The sequence below is a fragment of the Nannospalax galili genome, unplaced genomic scaffold (assembly GCF_000622305.1).
Source record: "Nannospalax galili isolate Female #2095 unplaced genomic scaffold, S.galili_v1.0 scaffold311, whole genome shotgun sequence".
Taxonomy (NCBI): Eukaryota; Metazoa; Chordata; class Mammalia; order Rodentia; family Spalacidae; genus Nannospalax; species Nannospalax galili.
Genome location: NW_008330298.1, coordinates 4411182 through 4432025, shown reverse-complemented (window position 1 = coordinate 4432025; position 20844 = coordinate 4411182). Strand labels below are relative to the sequence as shown.

The following is a 20844-nucleotide window of genomic DNA, read 5'->3' as shown; positions in this document are numbered from 1 at the left end:
AACATTTTCTGTTAGGTTTCTTAGAAACCCTTTAGATAGTTTCAGAACCCACCAAAATCCTCTTTATGACTCTATGACTATAAAAAAAACAACTGCAACTCTCTTAGAGAAGCCCATACCCATGTGCTTTTGAAAACTCTTTTTTTTTTGAGATAGGGTCTCACTCTGTCTGTCTGTCTGTCTCTCTCTCTGTCTCTGTCTCTCTGTCTCTCTCTCTCTCTCTCTCACACACACACACACAAATGAAAATAAAGTTAAAAAAAGAGAAATGCCTTTGGCTTTTCTTTTTCATTTTTATTAAGTGTTCCATAACATACTGCATGCTATATAATATATTATGTAGCCTTTTGGTGGGACTAGATGAGCATGCTGAGTTATTTCCCTCTTCAACCAGGAAAATCCTTCCTTAATCAATGTTCTCCAAGCCCTGAAAAAGTTTAAAAAAAAACATTGTGAGAATCCTGTTCCTATAAAAAATGTACCATGTACTTTATTTCCAGTATCACAGAATGGCATTCTGTTATTAAAGCAAGTGACTTCACAACCCACATTTCTATAACTGCAACAATATACGATTGAATCGAATTTTATAATCATTAAAGGATAATCTGTAATGATTCCTCCCGTTCTCTGTCTCTCTCTCTCTCCAAGGATTTATATAGTTCAGGCTGGCCTTGAACTCACTATGTAGCTGAAGATGACCTGAACTCCTGGTCCTCTTACCTCCACCTCCCAAATGCTGGGATTACAAGGTGCATCACCATACCCAGCTCACTTTTCATTTTCTGACAGCAGCAAACATAGTCTTATATATAAAGACCTTTCCTTCATCTTAACTGTCATTAAAGAAAAGCAACTATTCCCCACCTGGATCCTTATACATAGTGCCCTCCATGAGTTAGAGGAGAAAACAGTCAGCTATTTCATAAAATAGAACCCAACACTATGATCCTCATTCCACCTCTTTACAGATGATGTAGAAACTCAAAGATGTCAAAAATCATGATTCTGTCTCAAAATAAAACAAAACAAAAATCACCTCTGTAATTCAGGCAAGTGGTAGTGGAGCCAAAATTCAAGTACAATGGCCTTAATTGTAAAAACTTGGCCCCATTAAAAATTCAAAAGACCCACTAAGGTGGGCATAGTAGTGCACGCCTGTAATCCTAATCCTATCGCTGAGGAGGCAAAGGCAACAGGAAGGCAATGAGTTCCAGGCCAGCCAGGGCTACATGGCAAGGCCCTGCCCCCAAACAAAAGCAAAAGCCAACAGACACAAATCAGACCTCCACTCTTAGTTCACAACCCAAAACACCAAAAGCTACAGATTAGTAAGTAGTGGCATTGTTTCCAGATACAAAAATAACACAATCCAGGTATTGGGTTTTCTGCCACAGAAAGAATCACCTGAAAAGAAGTTTAAACTCTTGAATGACCTCTTAGAAATCCCAATTCTATTCTACATACCAAAGGATTTTGATATTAACAGTTACTCTGGAACTACACTTTAAGAAACACAGCTCTAGTAAGTAGATACAAGGTCACATCCCTGTCCATAGGAACAAGTTCCAAATTCCCCAGCAGATACCTGAACCCACAGACAGTGTACTGTTTTTTTCCTATGTGTACATTCCTATGATAAAGTTTAACTTAATTTTTAGGCTTAGTAAGATATTAACAATAATAACCAATAATAAAATGAATTCTAACACTATAATGAAAGTTATTTAATAGTTAAGAATTCTTTATGTCTGGGGCCAGGCGTGGTAGCTCATGCCTTTAATCCCAGCACTCAGGACAGAGGCAAGTGGAACTCTGTGAGTTTGAGGCCAGCCTGGTCTACATAATAAGTTCCAAGCCAGATGGGTCTACAGGGGACCCTGTCTCAAACACACACACACACACACACACACACACACACACACACACATACACACAAAGAAGAATTCTTTGTCTAGAGTTTTCCATTTCCAACACATATTTTAATAGAATTTTTTGCATTTCATACATTTTAATCATCTGCACCCCTGCTCCACAGCCTGCTCACTGGATTTCATGCATTATGTCATATGCTAAGGCCTATCGAGTCAAGTTTGTATCACCAGATGTTCCTTTCAGTAAGTTCATCCACTGGACCCTGTTCAGCCTACCTAGCTGCCTACCTAGCATCCCCATCAACTCTCTCTTTCACCCAGCAGTGATCAGCTGCCAATAGTTCCTTGGCTAAGGAATTAGTTCCTTGGGGCCTGCCTCCTGCTCATTTCCCCAGCTTTATTAAAAAAAATATTTTTTATTTTATAAGTATTTTGCCTGCATGCATGTAAGTGCACCAGAGCATGCAATGCCCTTGGAGGCCAGAAGAGGGTGTCAGATCCCCTGGAACTGGAGTTACAGACAGTTCTTAGCCACCATGTGGGTGCTGGGAATCAAACCCAGGTCCTCTGCAAGAGCAGTCAGTGCTCTTAAAACACTGAGCCATCTCTCCAGCATCTCCATTTCCTATTTTTAAGTCCACTGCTAATAGAGGGTAAATCAAAGCATGGAGAGCAACAGTACAGATCCTCACAACTACTATCTACCTTCATGTTCATGAGTCTAATTCTCAGCACTATAACAACAAGCAGATCACCTAGGTTGAGCCCTTGCAGTAATTTTTTACTCACTCTAACCATGTTTTCTCATCTATAAAATGGAAATTAATATTTACCTAGGTTCACTGTGGGGAATACATAAGGAAGGAATAGACAGTAATTTAAGAAGCAAGAGAATTAGGAGGATGAGGGCTAGTGAGATGGTTCAGTAGCTAACCATTTACACACGCACTTGACAACCTGAGTTAGATCCTGGAATCCCACAAGGTAGCAGGAGAAAAGTGACTCCCTGAGAATTGTCCTCTAACCTCCGCACACACACCTTTCATACACAAACTCATAGAGACATATACAATAAATAAAAAATAAAGTTTGGGCTGGAGAGATGGCTCAGTGGTTAAGAGTACTGGCTGCTCTTGAAGAGGACCCAGGTTCAATTCTCAGCATCCACATGGCAGCTAACAACTGTTAGTAACTCCAATTCCAGGGGAATTTGATGCCCTCTTTTGACTTCCACAGGCATTGAACAACACAGGTGCACTTACGTGCATACAGGCAATATGCTCATACACATAAAATAAAAATAATAAAATATTTTAAAAACAAAACTTAAAAAGCATTATGAGGATGAAATGGTCCTACAAGTTATAAAATATACATTAACTTGAGTCATTGAAGATGCTACTTAGCCATTTCTGACCTATAAAAGTAGCAATTCCATATGATTCAATCATATATAAAATTGTATCAATCCTTTTATATTCGTTGTTTTATGACATAGCATTTCACTATGCAGCCCAGGCTGGCCTCAAACTTGGTGATCCTCCTGCCTCAACCTCCCAAGGGCTGGGATTACAGGCATGAACCACCTCTTCCAGCTGTATCAATTCATTAAATAATATACTGGGGCTGGCAAGATGGCTCAGTGAGTAAAGGTGCTTGGCCACCAAGCCTAACAACTTGAATTTAATCCCCAGGACCCACAAGGTAGAAGGAGAGAGCTGACTTATGAAAGTTGTACTCTGACCTCCACATGCACACTGTGGCACACACATACAAATAAATTAAATAAATAAATACATAAATAAATAGCCAGCTATGGTGGTGTATGCCTTAACACGTCTTTAATCCCAGCACTAAGGAGACAAAAGCAGGGGCATTTCTGTGAATTCTAGACCAGCCTGCTCTACATAGTGAGTTCTAAGTCTGCCAGGGCTATCCAATGAGATGCTGTCTCAAAAATTAGTGAAAATAAAAATAAAGAAAAATAAGATGCTGGTGAAACAATTGGCACACTAACAGACTACAGAAGAGCAAATTTTAAATAAGCCCACACATACATGGGAATTTAGTTCACTAGAATGGTATTACAAATAAAAATAATTTGTCTAGACATGGCTAATTGTGACAACTGGCTACTATCTCCTGGGGGGAAAAAAGTAAAGTTAAATCCTCACTCCACATTATATACCACAATGTCTAGCAGAGGCTGAAAGACTGAATGGTAAGGGGAGAGGGAGTTAAGAGTATTTGGAAAAATTCTAAGAAAACATTCTTATAGCTCAGTTGGTAGAATCCATGCCTGAAAATGCACAAGGCCCTGGGTTCAATCCCCAGTGCCACAAAAAAAAAATACTCTTATAATCTTGGGTAGAAAAGGCCCTTGTAAGGAAGATATAACATCCAGAATGATTAAACATGATAAATTAAACATCAAAACAATGGCTAAGAGTGGTTAAGAGCACTTGCTGTCTTGCAGAGGACCCAGGTCTAGTTCCCAGCACCTACACGGTGGCTAACAAAGTCCATAACCCCGGTCCCACGGAATCCAACACCCTCTTCTAGCCTCCCTGGGCATTGCATGACACAGATGCACTTACATATGCGCAGGCAGAACACTCATACACATAAAATAAAAATAAGTAAGGTAAAAAAAAGTTTTAAAAATCCCTAAAAACTACTACATAATTTTTAAAAAAGAAAAGACAGAGAAAGGGGCTGGAGAGAGCTGAGTGGTCAAGAGCACTGGCTGCTCTTGCAGATGACCTGGGTACAATTCCCAACACCGACATTGCAGCTAACAACCATCTGTAACGCCAATTCCAGGGGATCTGACACCTCTCTTCTGACCTCCTTCATCACTGCACAACACAGGAGTATTTACATACATACAGGCAATACACTCATACACATAAAATAAAAATAAAAAATAAATTTTTTTTAAAAAGACAGAAGGACTGGAGATATGCCTCAGCAGTTAAGAGCACTTGCTGCTCTTGTAAAAGACCCAGCTTCGAATCCCAGCACCCACATGGCAGCTAAAAACCATCTGTAACTCCAGTTCCGGTGAATCCGATATCCTCTTCTGTCCTCTGAGGGCACTGCATGACATGTGTGCACTTATACACATGCAGGCATAACACTCATACATAAAAGAGTGAAGACTAGGAAAAATATGTGCCAAATGCAAACTGTGTGTGTATGTGGTATGTGGGTGCATGCTCATGAGTATGGAGACCAAAGGTCAACCTCTCATGTCATTCCTTAGGAGCTAGCCACCATTTTTTTGTTTTTGGTTTTTTTTTTTGAGACAGTCTCCAATTGGCCTTGAGTTTGACTAGCAGGCAAGGCTGGCTGGACAATGACCCTCCAGGATCCATCTGTCTCTGCCTCTCCAGTGCTGGAGTTCAAGCAGATAGCACTATGCCCAGCTTATTTTACATGGCCCCTGGGGCTCAAGCTCAGGTCCTCATGCTTGCATGCCAAGCACTCTAAATCAAGAACTATCTTCCTCACCCTGCAAACATTTTTTAAAAACTAAAATCAAGGGGCTAGAGAGATGGCTCAGCGGTTAAGAACACTGGTTGTTCTTGTAGAAGACCTGGGTTCGAATCCCAGCACCCACATGGCAGGTAACAACTGTCCGTAACTCCAGTTCCAGGGGATCTGATGGCCTCTTCTGTCCTCCGAGGGCATTGCACGACATGGGTGCACTTACCTACATGCAGGCAATACACTCATACACATAGAATAAAAATAATAAATTTTTTTTAAAAATATTTAAAAAAACTAAAATCAGGCTGGAGAGATGGCTCAGCAGTTAAGAGCACTGGCCGTTCTTGCAGAGGACCGGGATTCGATTGCTGGCACCTACATGGGGGCTAACAACCGTCTATAACTCTATTTCCAGGGGATCTGACCTGCCCTTCTGACCTCTGTGGGCACTGCAGGACATGGGTGCACCTACCTACATACAAGCAATACACTCATATACATTAAAATAAAAATAATAAATTAAAAAAAGGTAAAATCCAGGGCTGGGGATGTAGTTTGTTTCAGTAGAGTACTTATCTAGCAGTCATGAAAGCCTGAGATCTACCCCTAGAACTACACAAAAATTGGGCATGATTGGCAGATGCCTGTAATCCCAGCACAAAGGAGGTGGGGCAGAAGGATCAGAAGTTTAAGGTTATCTTTAGCTAACTAGCCAGTTGGACAACAGCCTAGGCTACACGAGAACCTGTCTCAAAAAAATAAATTTAAATAAATAAATAAAGTCCAAGCTGATGCTTAAATAAAGTCCAGTGGTGCAAGTCTAAAATCCCAGCACTCAAGAGATAGAGGCAGGAGGATCAGAAGTTCAATGTCATCCTCTGCTACAAAGTAAGTTTGAGGCCAGCCTGGGCTACAAGAGACCACCTCAAAAAAACAGTAAGGTGTAGTCTCCTCACGCAGGTGCTTACATACACATGCATGCACATACAGCACACACAAACACAAACATATATATTCACAAAGATCACTATATGTGTAAAAGGTTGCATACCTTACTAGTAAATAAGAAAATGCAAATTAAATGAGCATCATATGACATTAGGCAAGGCATTACCACAACCCCCCTCAATCCCCACAACCCAGTAGACAATAGCACCAGTCATCTTACCCTGGACACGTAGTAGCTATTGACTCCAGAAACACGCCTATCTCGTTCCATCAAAGCCCATTGATATGGAAATCGAGCAATTCTTTTTTCCTTCAAATAAAAGACAGCACAGTTTATAAAGATGAATCACCCAGTAAAAGATGGATCTTACGACTTTTAAGAAATAACACATTAGGAGCTGAGGAGGTGCTCTTCCTGGGGACCCAAATTTCATTTCCAGCACCAACTTCTGATGGCTCATTACTGCCTGAATCTCCACCTCCAGGCGATCCAATGCCCTCTTCTGGCCTCCACAAGCACCTACACACACGTGTGTCTACATATACATATATACATACATACATACATACATACATACATACATACATACATACATACAAACAAATAAAATGTAAATATTGGCTGGAGAGATAGCTCCGGGGTTAAGAGCACTGCTGCTCTTACAGAGGACAGGGGTACACCCACATAGGCTAATAATCAGTTGGAAGAGATCCGACGCCCTCTTCTGGGCCCAACAGGCATTGCACACACGGGTGCATTTACATATATACAGGCAAAACACTCATAAATAAAATGAATAAAATTTTAAAATAAATAAATAAAACTAAACATCGACAAGGATATGAGTAGTGGGAAGGAGTGGGGTCACAACTAACACCTCTCTGTCCAGCCTAGGAGTTTGGATCTAACTCTTGTAATCGTTTTTTAAAATTTTTATGTGTATGATTGTATTGACTGCGTGTATGTAAGTGCACCCGTGTTAGGCAATGCCCGCGGAGGTCAGAAGAGGGCCTTGGATCCCCTGGAACTGGAGTTACATACAGACCGTTGTTAGCAGACATGTGGGTACTGGGAACTGAACCTGGGTCTTCTGCAAGAACAGCCAGTGCTCTTAACCGCTGAGCCATCTCTCCAGTCCCCTTATTTCTTTTTTGAGACACGTCAGACTGTCGAGCTTCTTTGACAGCTGCTGAATCTGTATTTTGCCTTTGGGGCCACTTGGCCCCAGTCGGAAACTAGCTTTTTTTTTTTTCAAAAGCAAAATGTGGAATCCGCAAATCTTCGCTTTTAGGCCACAGTCAGAGGAGAGCCAGCTGGTACTCTCCACTTTGTCAGAGCAGCGATACATCCAAATAGCCTCCCTATCCCACCACCCCGTGGGAACGACACTCCGCACGGCCCTCCGAGTAGGCTGCCTTACCTTGCCCCCATTACTGAACTTGTGGATGTACGCAGTGGCCACTCCGGGGATCATCAGGCACACGCCCATGATGGCGAAGCCTGGGAGAATTTCGAACCACATCTCCGCACAGTGAAACACACTTCAAACCCTATCTTTCGGATCCTCAAAGGTGACCCGGTTTTTGCCACCTTTCCCGCTGAGCTGCACGACAGGACGCGAAAGGGGCGGTGCGCTGTACGGCGTGGGAGGAAGCTACGGCGGCCGCGGAGGCTCAAAAGCAGTTGGTGTTCGCGCTCTTGCAATCGGGGGATCTCTGGTGTTTTTCGAAGTCAGCACAGAGTTCGCGAAGTTTGGTGAAGTGAGGGGGCTAGTTTCAGAGATCTCCAATGGCAGAGCAACTTTTTCCAAGGAAGTCGGCGGACCAAGTGTGCACCTTCCTCTTCAAAAAGCCTGGGCGGAAAGGGGCTGCGGGACACAGGAGGCGCGGGCTCTGCGACGCGGGGTCCGAGGAAAGCGGCAGCAGCAGCGACAAAGACTGCACTGTGGTCCGACCGGAGAAGCGGAGAAGCGGGCGAGCCATAATCCGATGATCCAGAAGGCGCGTGGCAGCGGTAAACAGAAGGCCAACTATAATGTCTTGAGTAGCGAGGACCAGGAGAAGGAGGAGAGTCTCGGCATGGTCTACAAGTCCACCCGCTCGGCGAAACCCGTGGGGCACGAGGATATGGGGGCGACAGCCGTCTCTAAGCTGGACACCTAGGAGGAGCGAGACGCACCAGCCATCTTTGAGCGCAGCCAGAAGATCCAAGAGGAGCTGAGGGGCAAGGAGGATGAAAAGATCTATCGGGGAATAAATAATTATCAGAAATACATGAAGCCCAAGCATACGTCCAAGGGCAACGCCTCCTCCGGGATGCTGAGGAAGGGCCCCATCCGAGCTCCCGAGAATCTACGTGCCACCGGTGCGCTGGGATCACCAGCCCGACATCTGTAAGGACTATAAGGAGACTGGATTCTGTGGCTTCTGGAGACAGCTGCAAATTTCTCCATGACCGTTCAAATTACAAGCACGGGTGGCAGATCGAACGTGAGCTTAATGAGGGTCGCTATGGTGTCTATGAGGACGAAAATTACGAAATGGGTAGCGATGATGAGGAAATACCATTCAAGTCTTTCATCTGTCGCCAGACCGTCCAAAACCCAGTTGTCACCAAGTGCCGGCATTATTTCTGCGAGAGCTGTGCACTGCAGCATTTCCGCACCACCCCGCGTTGCTCTGTCTGTGACCAGCAGACCAGTGGCGTCTTCAATCTAGCGAAGGAATTGATTGCTAAAAACTGGGAAAGCTTATAGCTGAAGCCAAGGGGGTACTTCAGATTTCCCTGAAGACCCTGATGAGACTCTAATTCCCATTACTTAGGTTTTTTTCATAATTCCCAAGTTTTGAAATAAATATTCTGGTTTGGGTTGGGTTGTTTTTTTTTTTTTTTTTTTTTTTGTAAACTTTCTTTTTAAAGGAAAGTGGAATAAAAGGCAGGCAATGAGGTAGAGCCCTGGATTAAAAGTGTCAAGATGGGTATTATCTGGATTTTTTTTTATTAGCCCTGACATAAACCCTTCACTGGTGGGTATTTTCAGAACCCTGAGGCATAAGTTATGCAGATGGGAGAAGTCCAAGAAAAGAGCTAGAATTGCTTGAGGGAACCAAGGATGTGGTGAAAGCAAGAACCTAACCTTTTTTTACTATTATATCACATTACTGTATCACTTAACAGTTTAGAAAGTACTTTGATGCATTATTTTTTCAGAGCAAGTGTGATTGTAAAGTGCACATTGTGGAGGATTGAGTTGGGGGACTAGTAACCGGTACTGTAGGTTGTATGTAAGGGAGGATAGCTCATCTCTTTGCGAGTGTTCCTTGCTCTCTGGGAAATGGGTCTTGATCTCCTTGAAGCACCTATAGGTAACCCCTGTTTCCACAGATGATGGCTCCCTGAGGTCAGTGCTTGCCACACAAACATAAGGAACAGAGTTGGGATCCCCAGCATCCACATAAAAAGTCAGGCACAGTGGTACACATCTGTAACCCCAGCATTGGGGGACTGGGTTGGGAGAGAGAAGCAGATAGATTCCTGGAGCTACTAGCTAGCCAGTGTAGCCAAATTGGCAAGCTCCAGGTTCAGTGAGAGACCATTTCTCAAAAAATAAGGGGAGAGAATGGAGAGATGGTCAGTAGTTAAGAGCACTGGCTGCACTTGAAGAGGACTCAGGTACAGTTCCCAGCACCCACATGGCAGCTAATAGCTGTCTGTAACTCCACGGGATTCGATGATGCTGGTCTCCTCGGGAATAGAATGACACAGGTGCACTTATATACATGTAGGCAAAGCACTCATAAAATATAAACAAATAAATAAGGTGAAGAGTTAGGGGCCAGAGAGATGGCTCAGTGTTTGAGTGCATGCCATGCAAACCAGATGATTTGAGTTTAGGTTCCCAGAACCCATGTAAAAAAAGCTAGACACAAGGGGCTGGAGAGATGACTCAATGGTTAAGAGCACTGGCTGCTCTTGTAGAGGACCTGGGTTCAATTCCCAGCACCCACATGGAAGCTAACAGCCGTCCGTTAACTCCAGTTCCAGGGGAATACAACGCCCTCTTCTGACCTCCTCAGGCATTGCACGACACAGCTACACTTACATGTATGCAATACACTCATAAAATGAAAATAATAAAAATTTTAAAAGTTACATACAGTGACACATTTCTGTAACACAGTCACTCCTATGGCAAGATGGGAGGTGGAAACAGGATGATCTCCTGGAAGCTCAGGGGCCAGCTAGCCTGGAGTACATAGCAAAACAGCAAACAAGAGAGACTCAGCCTGAAAAACAAAGTGGAGGGACAGGAGAGATGCCACAATGGTTAAGAGCACTGGCTGCTCTTCTAGAGGACCTAAATTTGGTTCCCAGCACCCACATTGGGCAGCTCACAAACACCTATAATTCAAGATCCAGGGGATCTGACACCTTCTGGCCTCTGGGGACACCAACACCTACCTGGCATACACACAGAGACACACACATAAATATTAAAATGTTTTAAATTAAAAACATGGTCAGGGAGCTGGAGAGATGGCTCAGCAAAGACCACTGGATGTTCTTGCAGAAAACTGGGTTCGAATCCCAGCACCCACATGGTGGCTGACAACTGTCCTTAACTCCAGTTCCAGGGGATGCAATGCCCTTTTCTGTCCTCCATGGGCATTGTATGACATGGGTGCATTGACATACAGGCAGGCAATACACTCATACACATAAAAAATAAAAATAAATTTTAAAAATTTAAAAGAAAAAAGGTGGGACTAGAGAGGTAGCTCAGGAGTTAAGAACACTGGGTGCTCTTTCACAGGACCTAGATTCAGTTCCCAGCACCCACATGATGGCTAACAACTGTCCATAACTCCAGCTCTAGGGGATCCAACGCCCTCTTCTGGCCTCTGCAGGTACTACATGTACAGGTGAACTTACATACATGTAGGCAAACACACAGACACAATTAAATATTGAAAAAATAAAAACAAAAGGCAAGGACCAACACCCAAGGTGGTCCTCTCACCTTCACACAAGCACCATGTTATATGTGCACCATCACACAGAAACATACACACACATCATGCACAAACATATACAAAAATATTTTTAAAGGTTGAGATGTTTGCTGTGGCATTGTTTATACATGAACACACTAAATAAATAAATGTGACTTAAATTTTTTGATTTATTTATTTTTATTTTACGTGTATGAGTGTTTTACCTGCATGTATGTAGGTGCACCCATGTCATGCAGTGCCTGTGGAGGCCAAAAGAGGATGTCAGATCCCCTGGAACTGGAGTTAAGGATGATTGTTAGCTGCCATATGGATGCTGGGAACCAAATCCATGTCCTCTATAAGAGCAACCAGTGCTCTTAACTGCTGAGTCATCTCTCCAGCCTCCCAAATATAACTTTTTTGGTTTTGCTTTTGTTTTTTTTTTTTTTTTTTGGTCTTTTTAAGACAGGGTCTCCCTGTAGCCCCAGCTGTCCTGGAACTCACTATGTAGACCAGGCTGACCTTGAACTCACAGAGATCCGCCTGCCTCTGCCTCCCAAGTGCTGGGATTAAAGACGTGTGCCACCACGCCTGGCCAAATATGACTTTTTTAAAGGGTGGAGAGGGCTGGTAAGATTGCTCAGCAGGTAAAGGTGATTGCAATATGCCTGATGACCTGTGTTGGACCCCTGCCCCATATGGTGGAAGGAGAGACCCAATTCCTGCATGTTGTCCTTTGACCTCCACATGAGTACCATGGCAAGCCCTCCCTGCCAGCACAAATAAATACATGTAATTTTTTAAATTTAAGGTTTTTTTAAACTTATGTATATGCATGTATACATTAGTGAATTAGGCAAAAAAAAAAAGCATGTCAGAATCACTAGAGCTGGAGTTACAGGCAGTTGTTAGCTGCTTGATGTGGGTGTTGGGAATCAAACTCCAGGTCTTTGCAAGAGCAATATGTGCTCCTAACTGTTGAGCCACCTCCCCAGCAACCCCCCCCCATTTTTAATGGTGGAGAGCAATAGAGGAAGACATCCAAATATCAAACATACCTACACATACATGTGTATATATGTGTATATACCACATACACACACACACATACACACACACAAGAAAATAGGACAATAGCTCCAAAAGAACTGTTTAAAATGCACTTTGTTTGTTTGTTTAGCTAGGAAAATACCTTAATGAGTAAAGTGCTTAGTACAAGAACATGAGGACATGAGTTGGATCCCCAAAACTCAAGTAAAATGTGGTGGCATGCAACTGTAGTCTTGATGCTAAGTAGGTGGAGCCAGATTCCTGAGGCTCCTTGGCCAGCCAGCCTAGCCTAATCAACGGAGCCCACGGTCCCAGCAAGAGACCCTGTCTCCAAACAAAAACAAGGTGAACAGCTTCTTAGGGGCAACACCTAAGGTTGACCTCTGGCCCCCACATGCACGTGTAAATTATACTCTTTCATTTACTATTCCTAAGACCGTACACTTAAGAATTTGTTTATTTAAAATTAGAAATAAAAACCAGATATAGTGCACACCTAAAAATCCAGCACTGGAGGGTGAGATGAGAAGGAGGAGAAGCTCCAGGCCAGTCTGGGCTACATAGTGAGACCCTTTAAAAAAAAAGGCCAGGAGCTGGAGAGATGGCTCAGTGGATAAGAACACTGGTTGTTCTTGCAGAAGACCTGGGTACAAATCCCAGCACCCACATGGCAGCTAACAACTGTCTAACTCCAGTCCCAGGGAATCTGACAGCCTCTTCTGACCTCCATGGGCATTGCACAGCACGGATGCACTTACCTACATGCAGGAAATTCACGCGTACACATAAAATAAACATTTTTAAAAATTAAATTTAAAAAAATGTTAACAAACAAACAAAAAAACAAAGGCCAGGCCGCGTGAGGCGGCACATGCCTTTAATCCTAGCACTCGGGAGGCAGAGGCAAGTGAACTTCTGTGAGTTCGAGGCCAGCCTGGTCTACATAGCAAGTTCCAGGCCAGCTGGGGCTACAGGGAGACACTGTCTCAAAAAGACCAAATAAATAAATAAATGAATAATAAATGGGCCAAAGATCAAAGTTAGAGCATGGTGGTGCAGGCCTTTGATACTAGCACTCAGAAGGCAAAGGCAGGCGAATCTCTGTGACATCAAGTCAGCTTGGTCTACATAGCAAGTTCCAGAAGAGCTGAGGATACAGGGAGACGCTGTCTCATAAAGACAAAAAAAAAGCTGACAAGATCTGCTGGTGGGCTGGGTGTATAGAAGAAAAACAAGCATTACGGTGATTTCAAGAATTTTGACCTGAGCAAACACGAGTGCTAGATGATACCACTTATTGAGACAGGAAGATTCGAATACAGAAAAATGCATAGAATAGAGCTTTTGAGCATAACAATCATTTAAGCATAGCCACCACTCTGCTTAAAATTAATTAATTAATTAATTATAATTAATTAATTAAAAACCAGCCAGGTGTAGTAGTATACCTTTAATCCCACTTGAGAGGCAGAGACATGCAGATCTCTGAAATCAAGGCCAACTTGGTCTACATAGTGAGTTCCAGGCCAGCTGGGGCTACAAGGCGACACCAATCTAAAAAAAACAAAGTAAATTAATTAATTTAAAAAAAAGAAAACTGACCACACTCAAGAAATCCCTCATGAGTCCCCTCCAGATCATACTCCCAGAATCATACCCTCGAGTAATTGCTGATTTGGGGGTATCTGATAATCACTTCTTTGCTGGTTTGCAATAGCTTCCTTTTTAGCTATTTGTGTCTCCTTCCTTCTCATCAAGCCAAGAAAAATGTGTATGTAAAGTCTGTCTTTTCTCATCTATTTTACATTTTATTAGAAAATTAGAAAATGTATGGCAAACTAAAAAGTAGTTACCAAGAACAATAATGGTGTTATCTTACTCCTTTTGTAACTACTATGTGAAAATATAATTCACATGGTACATAATTTACCATTTACAAGTATCCACTTAGGGCCCGTGATGGTACACACCTTTAATCCCAGCACTGGGGAGGCAGAGTCAGGTGGATCTCTGTGAGATCAAGGCCAGCCTGGTCAACATAGTGAGTTCCAGGCAGGCTGGGGCTACAGGAGACCCTGTCCAAAAAAAAGTATACACTTTCATACTGGAGAGATGGCTCACTGGCCACTCTTGCAGAGGAACTTGGTACAGTACCCAGCACCCACATGGAGGCTAACAACTGCCAGCAACTCCAGTTCCTGGGGATCTGATGCCCTCTTCTGGCCTCTGAGGGTATTTCATGCACATGCTGCACTTATATGTAAGCAGGCAAAACACTCATACTATTAAATAAAATAAATAATAAAATTGAAGACTGAAAATGGGGGTTGATGATATGATTCAGTGCTTAAGAGTACTGACTGATCTTGCAGAGGACCCAAGTTCTAATATATGCAGGCAATATACTCATATACATAAAATAAATAGTAAAATACTTTTTAAAAACAGAAAAAAGAAAAGTGTATGGTTCTACGGGTCTTAGCATATTCACAAGGTCATTCAACCACCATTGGTATCTATTATATCTATTTCCAGAACGTTTTCATCACTTCACAAGAAGAAATTTTTTAGACACAACATCGGTAATCATGGTGCTGGAGAACTGGACTGGCAAAGTAGAGCTGGTTCAGGAACATGGTATAGTAGAATATGTTTCCCCCAAGAAGTCCAAAGATTTTCTCCAGAACCAGTGGGGTATGAATGTCTCTGCCCATCACAGAACTCTTGAAGCCAGGAGCTTAGACCTGGACGCAGTCAGTCACTTTGTGTGTATAGGCAGTTCTCCCATGCCCATTCCACTCTGTAACTAACATAGTGATGTCCTAACAGAACAGGGCAAGCATAGGGTGAATCCTCTACCTCTAAAATAAGATTTTAATATGCTTTTAAAATTTTTATTCATGTTTATTTTATGTGTGTGAGTGTTTTGCCCACGTGTATATAAGTGCACCATGAGCCCATGAAGGCCAGAAAAGGACATCCAATCTTCTGAAGTCGGAGTTAAGAATGGGTGTAGCCACCCTGCAGGTATTAGGACCCGAACCTAGATCCTCTGTAAGAGCATTAAATGTTCTTAACCACTGAGTCATCTCTCCAATCTCTGTAATATGCTTTGACAAAATTCTGTAGGATGTTTTTTATATATATAGACCTCAAAATATTTTAAAGAGTGGAGCTGGAGCTGTGAAAGGTGGTACACACTTTTAATTCCAGCACTAAGAAGGCAGACAGGTGACTCTCTGTGAGTTGGAAGCCAGCCGGGGCTACAAAGTGAATTCCAGGCCAGCTGGGGCTGCATAGTGAAGCTTTCTCAAAAAACCAAAAACAAACAAAATAATAAATGTATGGCTATCTCAGTAGATGTAAAGTGCATCTCGCTGTGGTTTGGATTTATACTTCCTCAATATTTTTAAAAATATTTTAAAATGTGGTATGAGGAACTGAACCCAGAACCTTAGGAAAGCCAAGTAGTTGTTCTATCATTGAGCTATAACCCCAATCCTGAATTAGTACTTCTTTTAAACAAATTTTATATTTTTTCTAAAATTTATAGGTTTTTTATGTGACTGCTCTTGAAATGTCAAAACTAACTCCATTTTATTCTAGCTGACTTTTATTTCCCCCTGGGTTTCTTCCCAGCCACTTCCCCAGCAGCCAGCCAGCCTGAACGTCTCATGCAGGTAGTTTCAGGGGATATTTTGTTTCTACAACACTGGGAAACCTTACATCCAACCAGGTAGAAGTTCTCTTCCAGCAACACCAACATCTCCATGGATTCCATTGTTTCTGCTATTCTGAGAAACTTAGAAACCTTCTGTTAATTGGAAACTCTTTGCTGACTGACCTGCCCCTGGTATAATGTAACTAGGGTTATTGGCTTTGCCTCTGGCATGATGTAATTGTGGTTTTAAGCTTTATAAACTCTGCTCTGCCTCTCCTCAGGTTTGAGAGATTTTCTCGAGATAGCCCCTCCCCACTTCTGGCTATTACTAATTAAAGGACTCTTAATTCCATCATTACTATGTAACATTCTTCTGTGTTTTCGTGCTCAGTATTACATTTCACGTCCATATATGTATGTGTACCATATGCATGCAATACCCACAGAGGCCAGAAGAGGGTGTTAAATTCCCTGGAACTAGATTTATAGATGGTTGTTTGCTGCCATGTGGGTTCCCGGAACAACCTGGGTCCTCTGTGAGAGCAGTCAGTGCTCTTAACCACTGAGTCATCTCTCCAGCCCCAGTAGTAGAAGTAATAGCAGTAGTAATTGTAGTGCGTGTGTGTGCATACACATGAAGTGGGAGGTGTGTGCCATCACACATGTGTGGATTCATAGGAAAACTTTGTCAGTTCCTTCCTTTGACTTTTATGTGGATTCCGGGGATCAAACTCAGGTCACCAGGTTTTCCTAGCAAGTATCTTTATCCTCTGAGCCATCTTGCTAGTCTTGGATTTGTGCTTCTAGTGACAAATGAAGCTCAACATCTTTTTGTATGCTTGCTGGCCATTTGTGGATCTGGAGAAACACTTGTACTGTCGTGGGGTGCTTCACCAGAGAAGATCACTCAGACAAAGTTGTGCCAAATGAAAGTCGTTACTGGCCAGGGCAACTACATAAGGGTGTTGGGAACCCAAGGGTGTAGCACCAAGCCATCTCTAGGGTAAAAGTTTTTATACAGAAAAACCATAACCAGGGGTGAAAAGCTTAAGTTCCCAAGCTTACAGGTGGAGAATCCCCATAACAATTTCTATTCTATTAAGCAACAATTACTATTTTGCTGAAGCAAGCTAACCATAACCTACAGAAGCCATAAATCTGCAGTTAGCAGGTGTACTCTGGGACAGTCTGAACTGTTCCCAAGATAACCGGGGTCCAGGTGACATATGTTCCCATACCTTGGGAACTGCCTGATAATTTCAGAGACTAGAGTCAGCCTAAACTTTAACGTGGTATAGCTATGGTCGAGAAGGTGCCCTATTACAATACAAGTCATTTACCCACTTTTTTCTTTGCATGTGGCACTGAGGATGGAACGTAGAGCTTCAAGTATGCCAGGCAAGTCTCTACCACTGAGCTATACTGAGAGTTTATTGGGTGGTTTTTGTTTTGTTTTGTTTTGTTTTGTTTTGGCTTGGCTTGGCTTGACTCTGGTTTTTTGAGATAAGGTCTCACTATAACAGCCTTGATTGCCCTGTAACCTGCTTGCTAAATAGAGCAGGCTGGCCTCTAACTCTCAGAAATCTGCTTGCCTCTACTTCCTGAGTACTGGGATTAAAGGTGTATGCCACCACCCCTGGCCTTAGGTTATTATTTTTTACATCTGTGTTTTATTGATTTTTCACTTGTTTTTCTTATTGCCTTAATTATATTGTTTCTCTTTTTCCATTGTCTCGTGGAAGAAGATTAAGTCACTCACTTGAGATTTCTCTTCTTGTAATTTTGCCCTTTTAAGTGGTGTGTGTGTGTGTGTGTGTGTGTGTGTGTGTGTGTGTGTGTGCACATCCATGTCACAGTGTATGCGTGTATGCGGTGAGGTCAAGAACAACATTCAGGAGTTCGTACTCTCCTTCCATTGTGGGATCTGGGGATTGAACTCAGGTCGCCAGTCTTGGCAGCAAGCAATTTTTTTCTGCTGAACCAAATATTCAGCCCTGGTTTTGTTTTTTTGTTTTGTTTTGATGTTTTTAACAGGGTCTTACTTAAGCCAAGATGGCTTGGCTTCAACTACACTATGTAGATGAGACTGGCCTTGGATTCCTGATCCTTCTGCCTCTACCTCCCAAGGGCTGGATTACAGGCCCGGGCTACACAAGGCCTTGTTTCAAAAATAAGAAAGAGGGTCTGGAAAGATGGCTCGGCAGTTAAGAGCACCCACAATGCAGCTAACAACCATCTGTAACTCCAGTTCCAGGGGATCCAACGCCCTCTTCTGGCCACTGCAGGTGCGATGCATGACACAGATGGATTTACATACATGTGGACATAGCACTCATACACATAAAATAAATAAACAAATAAAAAATTTTGTCTTTTTTGTGACAGGGTCTCCTTGTAGCCCCAGCTATCCTTGAACTCACTATGTAGACCAGGCTGGCCTCGAACTCACAAAGATCTGCCTGCTTCTGCCTCCCAAGTGCTGGGATTAAAGGCATGCACAACCATGCCCAGCCAACAAATAAAAATTTAAACAAGAGAGATATGAGGCTGGAGAAATGGCTCACTGGTTAAGAGCACTGGCTGTTCTTGCAGAAGACCCAGGGTTCAGTTACCAGCACCCACATGGTGGTTAACAATCGTCCATAAATCAAGTACCAGGGGATCCACTGTCCTCTTCTGATCTCTGCAGGCATTGTACACACATGGTACAATTGCATACATGCAGGCAAAACACTCATACACATAAATCAAAGATGAATTTTAAAAAACAAGAAAGAAAAGAAAAAGAGAAGAAAATCAAAGAAGTTAAAGAAGTTTGACAAGGGTACTGGTGGGTATACAAGTACAGCAGAACTTGCCCATGGGATGGCAACCCTTGGAGAGAAGTGGTCATCGAGATGATCAGAGAAACAGGTCCTGATGGGGATTGTCAAGTCAACTATGAAGTTTGTGCAAATGACAGCAGCAAAGCCAGGACTTTGTACAAAATGGGTTAAACTGCTTGTAATAAGATTGTTTTTCTTCCTTTTCTTTGTAACTTACCTGTAAAAGGCTCCCCTCTACTGTCAAAAAGTATGCATGTACAGTGATTAGGACTTCGTTCCTCCATGTTTTTGTCCCTTTTCTTACTGTCATTATTCTGAAAGCTTCCTTTAGAATCTTGATCAAATAGAGTTGCATGTGGCTTACTCTAGATGTATATAAGCCCTGCTACACATCCAAAGTTAGATGGAGCTGGTTAAATGACAAACACCTGGGCTGTGCCTTTTTTAACTTTAAAAAAACTTTATTGAGAATTTCATACATACATTTAAGGTGTTTTGATCAAATCCATGCCCACTCCCTCCCCTCCAACATCTCCCATATCTCCCCATCACATTTTTCTGACAACTTCATGTTCTTTCTTTCTTTCTTTCTTTCTTTCTTTCTTCTTTCTTCCTTCCTTCTTTCCTTCCTTCTTTACTTTCTTTCCTCCTTTCCTCCTTTCCTTCTTGTTTAATGGGTTTTTTTGCTACTCTAACATTCCCCCCTCTGAAGAGGTAACTCTAAAATATTTTAGGGATTAGATAAGAGCTCCCAAATACATTTGACATTTTGGGCCTTTGGAACAGAGTATGTTGCTAAGAGGCCCAAGGACATTTTGACTTTTAGCCAAGAAACTGGCTACTTTTCTTTGGGGTCTTTTTTTACCCTAACTGCCTAGCCAATTCCTACCTTCTATTCTTATCACACCATCCTCTGAAGAGGTTTCTCAAATTGCCGATAGAGAATGGGAACACAGACTGCTCTGGCTTCTTCCATGCTGAACAGGGACACAGGGTGAGGCAATTGTGGTTCCCCTTCACTGGGTCTATCTGAAAGACTCCCAAATTGCATAACTCTTATATGGAGGGAGAAAAGAAAGTCCTTGACTGGTGAATAGGAGATGTGAAGGAGAAGTAAGCGCAAGAGTAGTTAGCATTACAGGGAACTAGAAAACAAGTCAGAATAGGACAAATTTCAAATGTTCATATGAGAGTGCATTGGGATTTCTTGAAGAGAGCTTCAAAAAGCATCCATCTGTTGGATTCCTCCTCATTTTTCTTTTGTCTGCCAAGGCTGGACTTGAGAGTGATGGACTCAGGATTTGTTTTCAGGCACTTCGATAGCTGTTGGAGTGGCTAGAATCAGTATCAGTTCCCTCTCAAAGGCTTCTAGATAGGGGGAGAAAACAAATTTAGCCATAAATTTAGAACAATATTGGGTTATCTCCCTTAGCTACAGGTGGGCACTACAGTATTGGAGACCAAGATTTGAAGTCTTATATCTGAGCAGCACTTTCTGCTCAGAAACAAAATTATCAATGAGAAATAATTGTCTAAATAACATTTTATATGGACTTAAGCCTAATGTCTGGGAAGCGTAATCCCTTGAACTCTTAAATATACTGATGACTTTAATCCTTGGTTATACTTTCCTTTTGGGTGTTGAAGACCATACAGTTGGCCCAAATACCAATTTATTTTTACTCTTCAGGTCGACTGAGTATCTGTTCCTCAGGGGTCACATGGGCTTGGGAGGAACCCCTGGCTCCTTTCTTTTACGAGTTCCATCTATGTGAAGATAAGTCAAAGGTCCTGCTCGACCATGGCTGGCTTCACTTGGAAGCATGAATGAGATGTTTCCTCTGTGTTGACCCTCCTCTTTGTAGACTGGACACTGGTTCAAATCCATCTCGTAGAGTCTCCATGTCTACACTGACCATGATGACAGGTGACTCACCACAATTACAGGACATTTTGAGAGATGTTCCATAGTCCCCTGGAACTTAGTCGACCTTGGAGG

At 42.5% G+C, this 20844-nt stretch overlaps 2 protein-coding genes across 2 annotated transcripts; one reads left to right on the top strand and one right to left on the bottom strand.

Moving 5' to 3' along the window:
• Positions 1–273: 273 nt before the first annotated feature.
• On the bottom strand, positions 274–7960 carry Ndufa1 (NADH:ubiquinone oxidoreductase subunit A1). The gene is made up of 3 exons (XM_008844138.2): positions 7736–7960; positions 6535–6624; positions 274–427 (listed from the first exon to the last, which is right to left on the bottom strand). The coding sequence occupies exons 1-3, from the start codon at positions 7835–7837 to the stop codon at positions 407–409; spliced, it is 213 nt and encodes a 70-aa protein (XP_008842360.1). The 5' UTR covers positions 7838–7960; the 3' UTR covers positions 274–406.
• A 119-nt stretch (positions 7961–8079) lies between these two features.
• Rnf113a (ring finger protein 113A) lies at positions 8080–9178 on the top strand. Its single transcript, XM_008844128.3, is given in 4 exon segments — positions 8080–8280; positions 8283–8678; positions 8680–8742; positions 8744–9178. Coding segments are annotated over 4 exon segments (963 nt in total). The 5' UTR covers positions 8080–8103; the 3' UTR covers positions 9071–9178.
• The last annotated feature ends 11666 nt before the right edge of the window (positions 9179–20844 follow it).